The 12,652-nt window shown below is 40.5% G+C and overlaps 1 protein-coding gene across 2 annotated transcripts in view; it reads left to right on the forward strand.

Moving 5' to 3' along the window:
- The window catches only part of LOC109914397 (glutamate receptor 3-like), a 341,630-nt gene extending 332,577 nt beyond the window's left edge, over positions 1-9,053 (forward strand). For both annotated transcript variants that reach the window (XM_048605151.1, XM_048605152.1), the window contains exon 16: positions 7,805-9,053. In XM_048605151.1, coding sequence (XP_048461108.1) covers positions 7,805-7,969 — 165 coding nt within the window. In that variant the 3' untranslated portion in view covers positions 7,970-9,053. The remainder of the gene's footprint in view (positions 1-7,804) is intronic.
- The last annotated feature ends 3,599 nt before the right edge of the window (positions 9,054-12,652 follow it).

The raw sequence follows: 12,652 nt of genomic DNA on the forward strand, positions 1-12,652 counted from the left end.
TAACAAAACAGAGTGAATGGTCTCCTTATTTGTTGTACCATTCTGTGATTCTAGAATTATATATTCATTTGTTAACCCTTTATTACTAGAACATTATAGCACTGAACATTGAATTGTCATATCTTGTGAAATAGATGGACAGCAGAAAAGCTGGTCTGACAGTTATCTAGAAATTCTAGATTTCTACCATTTGGAAATGGTAACCTAGACCTACGTTTTAATCTTTAAACAATATAGTCGTCACAGCTTTTATAAATCCATCAGCATTTTAGTATATTCAAAAAAATGCTACATTCATTCAAATGCTACTGGAGCTCATTCTCAATACTACTCACCTGCATGTTTTGTAGAAATCAGCTTTCAGCAATAACTCTGCACTTCCTTTGAACCAAACCTGACTTAATGCACAATATGGCACTCTCAGAGGATGGACATGAAACTCTCTGTCTTAGGATACACGCAGAGAAATCGTAAACCTGCATGTAATGTTATCCATAACACAGAGTTGAGCTGGAGGAGCACAGCGGGCCAGGCAGCATCAGAGGAGCAGGACAGCTGACGTTTTGGGTCAGGACCCTTCTTGCTGCCTGGCCTGCTGTGCTCCTCCAGTTCCACACTGTGTTATCTCTGACTCCAGCATTGGCAGTTCTTACTATCTCTACAATGTTATCCAGATCTCTTTAATCAAAATGCCATGTAAGTAAATTCTGCAGTTCAGCCTAAAATCTATCATTTAAAGTTTCATAAAATCATAATGACATAGCATAGATGCCATTCAGTCAATCATGCCTGTGACTGCTCTTTGATGGAGTGATCCAGTTAATCCAACTCTGCTGCTATCTCCCCAAAAGCTCTGCATTTTTTTGTTTTCAAGTATTTGTCTGATTCTTGTTTGAAACCCTTGAAACTGCTTCCACCACTCTTTCAGACAGTGTATTCCAGATTACAAGAACTCACTGCATAAAAGATCAAATGGTTCCTTATATACCCCCTTTTTTTGTCTCTCTAATCACCATAAATCTGTGACCTCTGGTTACCAAAACCGCTGCTACTGCAACCAGATTACTGTCATTATTCGATCAAAACTGCGTAAATATATGCATCTGTGTAAAAATGAAAGGTTTAAATGAAATGAAATTATACAAAAGCAATACTAGCAATTTTTACATTGTCACAATGTCAGGTATTGCTACAAAATCCTATTAAATTATACATATTCAACCCATACCGTAACAGGTTGAATTCTCAAGCACGTCACTGAAATTAGTAGGAGAATCTGCCATAAATTATGATCAAACTGTAGATATCCTGCTATTTCTACCGAGTTCCATTTTCTGAGAAATACTTTTAAATTATATTGTACTGGTTAGGATGCAGTCTAAGAAATTCTGAAACTAATATGGCTATTGCTATTTGCAAGAGCAAAATCAGTCATGGATACTGGAAGAGAAATACAAACACCAAAACCTTATCAAATGAAAGTTTTTTTTATCTGACTGGGCTAGAAAGGGTCACCATCTCTGAGGTGTACTCCATGATAATATAATATAGAGATAAATTGAGTGCTACATTATCAATAAGCAGAAAGTTTTATTATAGATTTAGCAAAGGAATTTGACACAATCTTACAAAAATAAATCAGGGTTCATATTAATTAAGAGATGAGAAGAGAAAGTATGAATCTTGGCAATATGAAATGGACAGCCTTCTGATGGGAACATGAAAGAGAAAGTACAGCATAGTGTTTTCAGTGTAAAAGTTTTCATCAGGACTCAGCATAGGCAAAGTGCAACAACAGAGACTGTGTTCATTTTAAACATAATGAAATCAATATGGATACTGATTACATACTAAAGAGGACACATTAAAGTAATTTAGAGCAAATGGTAGTGTAGCCTTTCATAGATATAATATTGTCAGAATGCACCTGCCTCCTTAATCTCAAACCGTTGCCTTCAAACTAGCCTCTTCCAAATATTAATATGTAAATATGTGATGTATTTCTCTGAAATGTCAAAGCAAAGCAATTTCACACAAATATTAAGCAACCATACGCTCATATCCAAAAGATTTAATCCCAAAGCATATAACAACTATTAGTCGTTATATTAGCATGTAGTCCCTTAAATATTCTTGATAGTGTTCCTTAAAAATTTTTAATTTTTTTTTAGGTTTAGGCAAGGATTGTATTCACTGGCAATTCATCAGTTCAATTTAGTAACCTGTCTACAACCCAAAGCATTGAACCTGCAGGATTCTTCAGTTTCTTCCCGAGGTGCTTTCATATTCCCTTCAGGCTTGCCTATGACATCCACCTCCAGATCCCTTGATTCCATTCGCACAAAACTGTGGATTTCCTTTCCAAACTTCCTTTCCTGATGTTCAGGTACTGCGTCTTCTCCCTCTTAAAAATGATGTCCTTACTCCCCTCTTTTTAAAATAGATCCAACCTCAAAATCCTATCCTTAGAAGCTACTGGCCCATCAACATTCTTGAAAGTGATGTTGGCTCAAAAAGCTGTGCCCATCTTTCCCAAAACCCCATACTTAAATGTCTCTTATCAGATTTTCATCCCTGCTACAGCGTTAAACTAGTCCTAATCTAAATTAAGTGTACCATCCTTGATGATTGTAATTGTGGTGCACCATTGTACTTCATGCCATCTGCAGCATTAGTCAACCACACTCATTCTCCTCCAGCATCTAGCCTCAATGGACCAGTCTTCATTTGGTTTCATTCTTAACTATTACACAATTGAACCTGCAGCTGCTCCAGCAGTGGGTTCTTTCCAACCTTGCATTATTATTCCTAGGTTCACCCGGTTTTTATCTTTGGTTCAGCACTTCCTCATCTGTTTGCTGCTCTTGGTGACGTCTTTCCAAAGACTAAGAATAAAATTCCACATGTACACATAAGAATCTAAGAAGTAAGAGCAAGAGCATTTGGTTCCTTCAGGCATAGCCTGCTCTGCCATTCAATGTGATCTCGGGTCATCTAATTGTTTCCTTACCTTAACTTTCCTGCCTTTTCCTCCATAGCCCTTGACTCCCGGAGATGAAGAAATTGCATAATGTAGCCTAGAATACATTCCATGACCCGGACTCCACTGTTCTGTGGCAGTGAGAATGTGAAACATTAAGGACCCTCTCCTCATCTCCATCTTAAATGGGAGACCCAACATTTTGAAACTGTAACCCCGAGTTCAAGATTCATCAGCAAAGGGCGACATCATCTCAGCATCTATGCTGTCAAACCACCTCAGCATCTTGTAAATTTCAATGAGATCACCTCTCATTCTTCTAATCTCTAATGTGTATAGGATTAACTTACTCAACCCTTCCTTCATCACAGGAATCAAATGTGTGAACTGCCTCCAGTGCAAGTATATCACTCCTTAAATAAGGAGACCTTAACCATTATGACATCTTCATCTATTTCCTGTCTATTGTTCCCATCAAAATGAAAAAGCTTACATTTTCCCAAATTATTCTTTTTTTCACCATTTTATAAGCCTATTTATCCTGTGTTTATCCCTTTACAGATGCTTTATGTCCTCCTCACAACTTGATTTCCTATGTATATTTTTATTGTCAAAAACATTTGGCTACAATGCACTCAGTCCCTTCGCCCAGGTCATTACTATGAACTGTAAATAGTTGAGGCCCCAGTACTGACCTTGTGTCACTTCATTTGTGACAATTTCCCAACCCAAAGTGCCCATTTATAATGGATATGAACCGATTTATCCTTACTCTGTTTCCTATCAATTAGCCAAACATCTACCCATGCTGCCGCATATATTTTTCTTTATTATTCTTTCATGGGATGTGGGATAAGGCAGTATCCATTGCCTATCTATAATTGCTGTTTAGAACGTGGTGGTGAGCTGTGCTCTTGATATACCCACAAAGCTTTAGAGAGAGAGATCCAGGATTTTGACCAGCAACGGTGAGAAAACAATGATGTATTTCCACGTCAGGATGGTGAGTGATTTGGAGGATGACGTTGCAGATGGTGGTATTCCCAAGCATTTGTTGCACTTGTCCTCCTTTGTGGTGGAAAGAGCCATAGTGAGTTACTGTAGTGTATCTTGTAGAAGATACACATGGCTGCCACTGTGTGTCAGTGGTGAAGGCAGTGAATGTTGAAGGTGTTAGATGGAGTTCCAATCAAGTGAGCTGCTTTACCCTGGATTCCCAGATGGTGTTGAGCCTCTTGAGTGTTGTTGGAGCTACATTCATCTAGGTAAGTGGAGGTGCTATTCTCTGGCCTACTCTTGTAACCATAGAGTTTATATGGCTGGTCTAGTTCAGCGTCTGGTAAATGGTATGTACCAAGATGTTGATAGTGGGTCATTTAGTAATGGTAATGCCATTGAATGTCAAGGAGTGATAGCTAGATTGAGAGTCCGATAGAGAGGTGGTGATGGACATATGAGTGTTTGAGTGGATCATCAGGGCAGATAGAATGTGTGTGAGAGTTTTGCGTGCCACCAGCATTAGGTTGGTCTACTTAAGTTTGTGGGGGAGGGCTTTCATCGGGATAAGGTAGATGGGCAAGAGTTAGGCATGCCGTTGCCAGGGCAGCTTGTGAGAGAACAGTGGGCTGTCAGGGTGGGGAGGGAATGAGGGTCAAGTGAACTATCAGCAGGGGAATCAATGGGAGTCAGGCAGGCTAATGGGTGTAAGTGATTCAGAAAAGAGTGGGTCATTAGTGGGGAGGGGGGAGTAGCTGAGAGTATAGGGTTGGCCAATGGCCGATACCATTTGCCAGGTTCTGTGGGGGTCTATGAGAGTTGATCAGGCTGATAACGGTGGGAAGTATAAGGGGATGTAAGGTGATGTTGATGGTATTTGCAGCACTAGCAAAGCCTGAGGCAGATGCAGTGTTAGACCAGGCAAGCGATAGCACATATTGGTACCTTCACAACCATCCGTACTGCTCCTCATCAAAACTTCCACGCCTGTGTGAGTTACTGTACGAGAGATGGTGAGTGAGTGAAGGCAGAAGGTGTGTGAATGGAGGTTTCAGTTTGAGAGTGAGGGGCAGTTGAATGAGTACCAGGGTGTTCAGTGAGCAATGGAGGCTTCAGTGAGTGAGTGATGGGGAAATTGAGTGAGTGAGTGAATTAATGGGTGACCTCTGGAGGCTTTAGGTGGGTGGATGAGTAATTGTACTGGGGAGCCTGATTTCTAGTGACTTCCTGAGTGTGGGGTGTAGGTGAGCAACTCAGGGGTGGGATAGGAGTGTTGAAGTGAATGACTTGAGGAGGATGAGTGAGTGCCCGGGGCTACTGGGCAAGTGAGTAACTTGCCTACAAGGGGTAGGTACCTTGAGTGTGGGTGGGTGAGTGAGTGAGTGAGTGACTTGGAGAGGTGGAATGAATGGTGTCTGGGAGGGTAGATGACTGGGGGATTGGGTGAGTGATTCTCTGAGGGTCTGGATGGAAGTGCTTTTTAAGTGTAGTCACACTAAAAGTAGGAAATGTGGCACCCAACTAAAAGGTCCCATAAACTAAATTGTGATATTTCCAAGGTTACATTTAATACAAAACTTCATGAGAGTGAGAGTTCTGAGGAGGATACAAAGAGGCTTTGGTGGGATTTAGACAGGGTGACACTCCCTCAATTGGCAAAAGCATTGCAGATGGAATACAATGTGGATAAGTATGAGGTTATCCACTTGGTAGGAGGAACTAATGTGCAGAATGTTTCTTAAGCAATGAAAGATTGGAAAATGTTGCTGTCTAAAGAGATCTAAGTATCTTTGTTTGGTTTACTAGTCACTGAAAGCTAGCACGTACGTGCGCAAGTATTGTGAGCAGATCTGGCCTCTTGCCTAAGGAATATATACTGCCCATCTTGGAAGTGCAGCAGATGTTCACCAGACTTACTGCTGGAATGGCGAGACTGATCTATGAGGAGAGACTGAGGAGACTGGATCGAGATTCTCTGGAGTTTGAAAGAATGAGAGCTGATCGCATATCTTAAAGGGGTAGACAGGGTAGACATAAAAAGTAAGCTTCCCCTAACTATGGGTTCTAGAACTAGAGGACACAAATCTCGGAATAAAAAGCAAGCATTTTAGGACAGAGATGGGGAAGAACATCTTCTCTCAGGGTAGTGAACGATTGGAATTCTCTGCCCCAGAGGGCTATCAATGTTCAGTGATTAAGTAGGTTCCAGATAGCAATTGATAGATTTCTAGTTATGAGTGACATCAAGGAATATGGGTATAGTGTGAGAATATGGTGTTGCTAGAATATCACTTATGATCTAGAATGGCTGAGCACTCACACTCCTAAAGACAGCACCTCTAACAGTGAGGCACTTCATTAAAACTGCAATGCTGCATAAATACATTGGCTATAAAAGTAGGTGAGAGCCTAGGAATTCTGCAGCAAGTAACTTGCCTCCTGACTCCCCAAGCCTTGTCCACAGTCTACAGGGCACAAGTCAGGAGTGTGATGGAATACATCCCACTTGTCTGGTTGAATGCAGCACTATTCAAAAAGATTGACACCATCCACGACATAACAGCCCGCTTGAATGGCGCCACATTCACAGACATTCACTCCTTCCACCACCAAAGCTCAGTAGCAGCAATGTGTATTAACCACAAGATGCACTTCAAATTCACCAAGGCTCCTTAGACAGCATCTTCCAAGTCTGTGACCACAACCATCTAGAAGGACAAGGACAGTAGATACGTGGGAACACCACCATCTTCACGGTCCCCTCCAAGCCACCCAACGTCCTCACTTGGAAATATTCCGTTCCTTCAGTGTCGTTGAATCAAAATCTCGGAACACCCTCCTTAGTAGCTTTGTCGATCTATCTGCACCAAACAGATTGCAGGAATTCACGAAATTGACTCCCAACCATTTTCTCAAGGGCAATTAAGAATTGTGACAAATGCTGCCCTAACCAGAAACACCCTCATCCCATTAACAAATATTTTGAAAACCATAAATTTTTATGTTCAAGTCCCTGGAGTGAGATTTGAGGTTAAAAGCCACAGGCATAATTAAAGAATGTGCATTTGATCAAGATAGAACCAAAGTTCTTCTGCAGTGGAATCATGAGGTGTATATATTACGAAAAATTACCATTTGTCACAAACTAAAATAAATTAAAAGGAAAATAATTTTTCTGCAAGTGTCAATTCAGACAAGAATGGGGAATGGGTGAATTCACAATTCTAAATTCAGACATCTATGACAGGTGATGTGAAGGATAGTCTCTGCTGGGATAGAATTGACCGGCATCAACAGCAGCTGTACTAATCAGACTAAATTAAAATTTGATATGAGTGGAGTCTGAATGAGCAAATTAAATATTTTTAGGTCTTTTATATTACCTTTGAGGTAGCTGAGAATTAGAAAATCTACAGCTGTTAGTGATACCCACCCTTGGCTGTTCATAATTTTAACAGCAGTTGTGAAGTCTACAAATCTTTGTGTCCAATTCTATAAGCAATTCTATAATAACTTTTGCTATAATTATGCCAAGTTTGGTGCTGCATGGAACTGCATATAATCTCTTTGAAAATATTACAATGCATGACTGGAAATGCATTAATTTTAGACAGTCATTATTCTAATTTACTTTGACTCCTTTTCAGTGTTTTGTTTCAACTTATCAGACATTTTCATTGCACTATGGGAACTGCACCACATTTTGGAAATCAATGTGTCAAGCAAAGCATTCATTTGTCAGTCAACCCATAAACTTTGCTGTGATGTACTTAAGACTTTAATTTTTAATAGTATATACTCTTTTTTTCCCACTTCTTTGTAACACAGCTCACTTACACTGATGCCACGCAAAATAAAGGAACACTGTCCATATTTGGGAGCATTGGAGAAAACGGCCGTGCCATGACCCCTGACTACCTGCAGTCACCGCACGCTGTACCAGGTGTCAGACATGGTACCAGAGTGGCTGATGGTGCACCAGACTTTTCATAAAAAACTGAATACTCCTTCAGTGCCTTATGGAACATAATGGAGAATCACAACAATGCAACTCATCATTCTGAATCACAATAAGAGTCTAGCTTGCTTGAAAATACAGGACAGAGTTTAAAAAATGAATCAAGCTTCTCTGTGAAATTATATACTGAAATAAAATCAATTTAGTTCAGCAAAAAGCCATCATTTGATAACACAACTATTGCAGAGAAAAGGTTTCATGTATAAAATATCTGAACAATAATATTGAAATTTATTACTTTGAGTGCCAAGGTAGTTTCCTTGTACCAAATAAAATTAAAAATTGGAAAGGAACTTGAAAGAAATGTGCAACATAAATTAAATGTATAAAATCTGTTCCTTTAATGAATGATTCATTAACAAATAATGGCAATTTTAAAAATTACATAATTCCTTCAAGTACAAAGGTTAAATTCTTACATGATATCTTTTCTGTGAGAGAAGAACCATAATTGTAAGTTTTTTTAATTAAATTCAGGCTGTTCAGTGAAGTACCTACATACTAATTACCTCTGTTAATATTACAAGATGGGAATTCAGTGGGTTAGCATCCAATCTGTGTGGAAGAGAAGAAAGCGGCTATCAAGATGTCAACAGAATGTGAACAATCATGTACAATGAAATGGCCTACTTTTATATAGGAGCAAATGTGTTTAACCATTTCCTCCCTGAATATTTTCAAGTGTCTGATTATTGAGAAGATTTAATTTGAATCAAGAGTGAATTGATCAGGTGAGAAAGGGTTAATCAAAGCTCCACAGATAAAGTATCTATAGGAAAACAAAAAAATAATTTTTTAAAGGATTATATGAACAGAACCAATGTAGATTTATCAACTTGTGTCAGTTTTCAAGAGTGATCAACTTCATAGAGGTGAAGGATTTGAGTTCTTTTCATTCTTTTTAAACTTGCATGATTGCCTACACTTCCTGCTATTAACTTCAAGCTATAGAAGTTAAGCTGTAGTCACTTAAAAAATTTTTTTGTTAAAACTGCACTTCAGCAAACACAGAAATGTTAACAAGCAAAATAGCAAATATTTAAAGCATAAAAATGCATGATTGGAATCATTTACTGAGTCTCAGTAATGAGGTGTTGTAAAAGAAAGGAATTTTAATACATTTTGTAAATAAACTGTATAGAAAAAAGGAGTCTGCAAATGTGTGATCGAATCACAGTACATGTCTTTGATTTTGTTCTTAACAACTTTTATGGTTCGGTGATTTCTTATTTTTTTGAAGCAGTGAGGCCTGACACTTCAAAGTGTTTTTGCCCTTTACCAGCATGTAATCAACCACAGCTACATGAGCCACCTTCCTTCAGTTTCATTTGATACTGATAAAAATTGCCTTGCTTATGTGTATATGATTCTGGAGTCAGGATATGGGGCCAATTTTAGTAACGTAAATCTAGAGAACAAGTCTCATGGATTTGTTGCGTGAGGGAGTTCTATATAAAAGCACAGCTCCTTTTGAATTTAAAATGACAGTTTTGTGTTGTAATGTAAAGATAAAAGCCCCTTCTTAATTTATTGCTGGTATTTAGCCTGATTAGCCTCAGTGTGAAAATATTTCTGCAACATGCATCGTGGTGGATAAAGTGGAGACTGGTAATAATTAAGATATTTCACCTATATGGGTGAACTTTGACAGAATAGTATACAAGTCAGAACAGATTTTCAAATGCAATATAAAGAGATGAACTTTCACCCCAGATACAGGAAATCACAAACTGGTTGAGCTTTTAGAGACAGAAGCATGCCTCCAATGGAAAACTGATTCTATTTCAGATCTTCACAAGGGTGAGCCCTTATTTCATATGGAGACTATATGCCTGCACATTTTGAACCAGTGGGAATTGGAATGGAGGTGACTGATGAAGTGTTGAAAACTCTGTAGCAGTTTTCAGTGAGGTTGCTGGTTGTCTTGAGGGAGACTTCTGTGCCTTGTGTCCAATTATACAAACTGCACTGCAAGATGTCAATGGTGTGTCACAGGCCTGGCACCCAAGGCAGGTCAGACCTTCACTTCATCGATGATGACCTGAATACAACACTGGATGCTGTGCAAGAGATCCTGTCCTTCAAGGGTGGCAGGGAATGCCACCTTATTAAGCAGCAGGGGCACTTCTATGTTCATTGTCATTCACTTCCTCTTCCTGCCTCATTTCTGACTCCTTCAAGGCCCTCCTAACACAAGACCCACATATCCCTATTTAGCCATGTAATGCAATGCGGGGTAGACCAACCCAGTGAGCCTTGCTGGAGTGTATTGACTGATCCAGTCAGTGGAGCTACATCTCCAAAAGCATAGTGTTGTCCTACTGAACAGGTTGCATTAGCTGTGTGGCTTCCATACTTCTGCCTGGGCCCCTTTGAAATGGATGAATAGCTACTTTGAGGATATGCATGGTGGCTCAGTGGTTAGCACTGCTGTCTGACAGCGCCAGGGACCCAGGTTCGATTCCACCCTCGGGCAACTGTGTAGAGTTTGCACATTCTCCCCGTGTCTGCGTGGGTTTCCTCCAGGTGCTCTGGTTTCTTCCCACAGTCCAAAGATGTGCAGGCTAGGTGGATTGGCCATGCTAAATTGCCCATAGTATTCAGAGATGTGTAGTTTAAGTGGGTTATAGAGGGATGGGCCTGGGTGGGATGCTCTGAGGATCAGTGTGGACTTGTTGGGCCGAAGAGCCTGTTTCCACACTGTAGGGATTCTATGATATGATTATTCACTTTGATCCATCAACACACTCAGGGGCTGAAGTGAAGAATAGGCACAGGATGAAAGGGCCATGGTGGCTGCCAAGAGAGTGAGTATACACATGATGTTATGATCTCAATTAAACACATGAAACTGTGTTATGGTCACAGCCCAATTGGACACAGAGGCAGTGGTAGCCACATGGGGACAGTGAATGATGGAAAGAGTGCACCATTAACCAATGAGGTGCAATCATTTGCAAGATGTCACCAATGTCTGATTATTGAAAGGGTCCAGAAGTGAAAATGTTCAGGGCCATGGAGATTTTGATAGTTACTGTCAGAGCATGATGACCAGTTCCACAAGGTGTGAGGTACCAGGTATGAGAAGGGTACAGATGTCTATGACCATCCTGTGAGCATCACTGCGACGTTGGATCTCAGTCATCCACTGGTAGCTTTGTCTTCTTTCCGTAATCGATCCCATGCTGTGTTGCCTTTCTGCCCCTCTTTCCTCTTCCATTTCCTTTTGATATTTAAGGTTCTGCCCATGCTGTGTAGCATTCTGTTCCTCTTTGCCATTGGCCCCAAAATCTGACAGTCATGGCCTGATGCCATCTGGAGCCTTCCTTTCAGACATATGACTGTTCGATTGTGATTGACGGCCATGTTCCTGATCTCCTGGCCCCAGACTGCCAGGCTGTGGCAGCCCTGTTTGATGCCGAGAGGAGTGTGCCCACTTGCCATGCCACCTGCACAAAGCTAAGGGCATCTATTTACACAGGTGCTAAGTGCCCTTCTGTTTTGATGACCTTATGGGGCTGAAGTGATGCCCTTGGCCATTGTGACTGGCTTGCCTCCCCTTAGCTGTTCAAAATCTGTCCAGTTTTGAAATTCCCACTCCCCTTTAAATGGTGCACCCTCCCCGCTCCATCTCTTCACAAGCTTTTTAATGATTTGAATTGGCCATATTTGGGAGAAGACTGGGTTTGCTGTCCCATCCTCCCCACCTCCATTCCCATATTGTGAGGGTGGTTTAAAAATCTGACCTGTTGAGGGTTCTCTCATGGTGCAGTGCTAGTGTCCCTACCCCTGAGCCAGGAAGCCTGTGTTCAAGGCCCAACTGCTCCAGAGATCGGTAATAACATCATAGAACAGGTTGATTAGAGGGAAAGAAATCAACCCATAGTTTTTGTAAAGAACTCTATCCATTAATGATTAAATAAATCAAGAGATTTGATATAAAAATTTATGAGTTGCTTTAGTTCAAATGTATAAACGAGCGGTCAATTTACACTTGCTTGCATTCGGAAGAAAAGCAGCTCAACCTTTGATCCCTTGGTTGTTTAGAGTCTGTCTCTTGGTTTTGCGGATGGTAGGGTTGTCATTTATAGAGTCTTGTTATATAATAACATTTGCAGCTTACCTAACCCTATCTCTTAACCACTGAGAATGATTTCACAATGAGAAATATAACTGTTCAAATCAAAACTTGCTGCTATAGACTGGATGCTACACAACTCCGGAGGAGTTTTCCTACAGAATTTGCATGAACATGTAATCACTCTGACATTTGGTGGTAGCCCCACTTGTCTATATGGCCTTGTGCTATCGTCATGGTTATTTTAATCACCCTGCTCAAACATGCTATGATACACCTGTGGACGTAGGGGACATGAGCACAGGCCTTCCGGACAACACTTACCACTGTGTCACATGACCCTATTATATTTGAACAACCTGTTCACACAAGTTATGACAGACATATCCAGGGTGGGTGTGTCTTGAAACCAGACCTTTCAGGCCTACAGGCAAGAACACTACCAGTTACAGTTAAACACATTCATTTGCCCCAGTAAGTCACAGTGACTGGGATTGTAAGACAGGTCAAACATTCTCATTTTCTTTTTGAATGGGATCACTTCGTAGGGCTGATCAAATACTGTCAAATATATGACTAT

This window comes from Rhincodon typus, chromosome 14 (assembly GCF_021869965.1).
Source record: "Rhincodon typus isolate 14 chromosome 14, sRhiTyp1.1, whole genome shotgun sequence".
Classification (NCBI taxonomy): Eukaryota; Metazoa; Chordata; class Chondrichthyes; order Orectolobiformes; family Rhincodontidae; genus Rhincodon; species Rhincodon typus.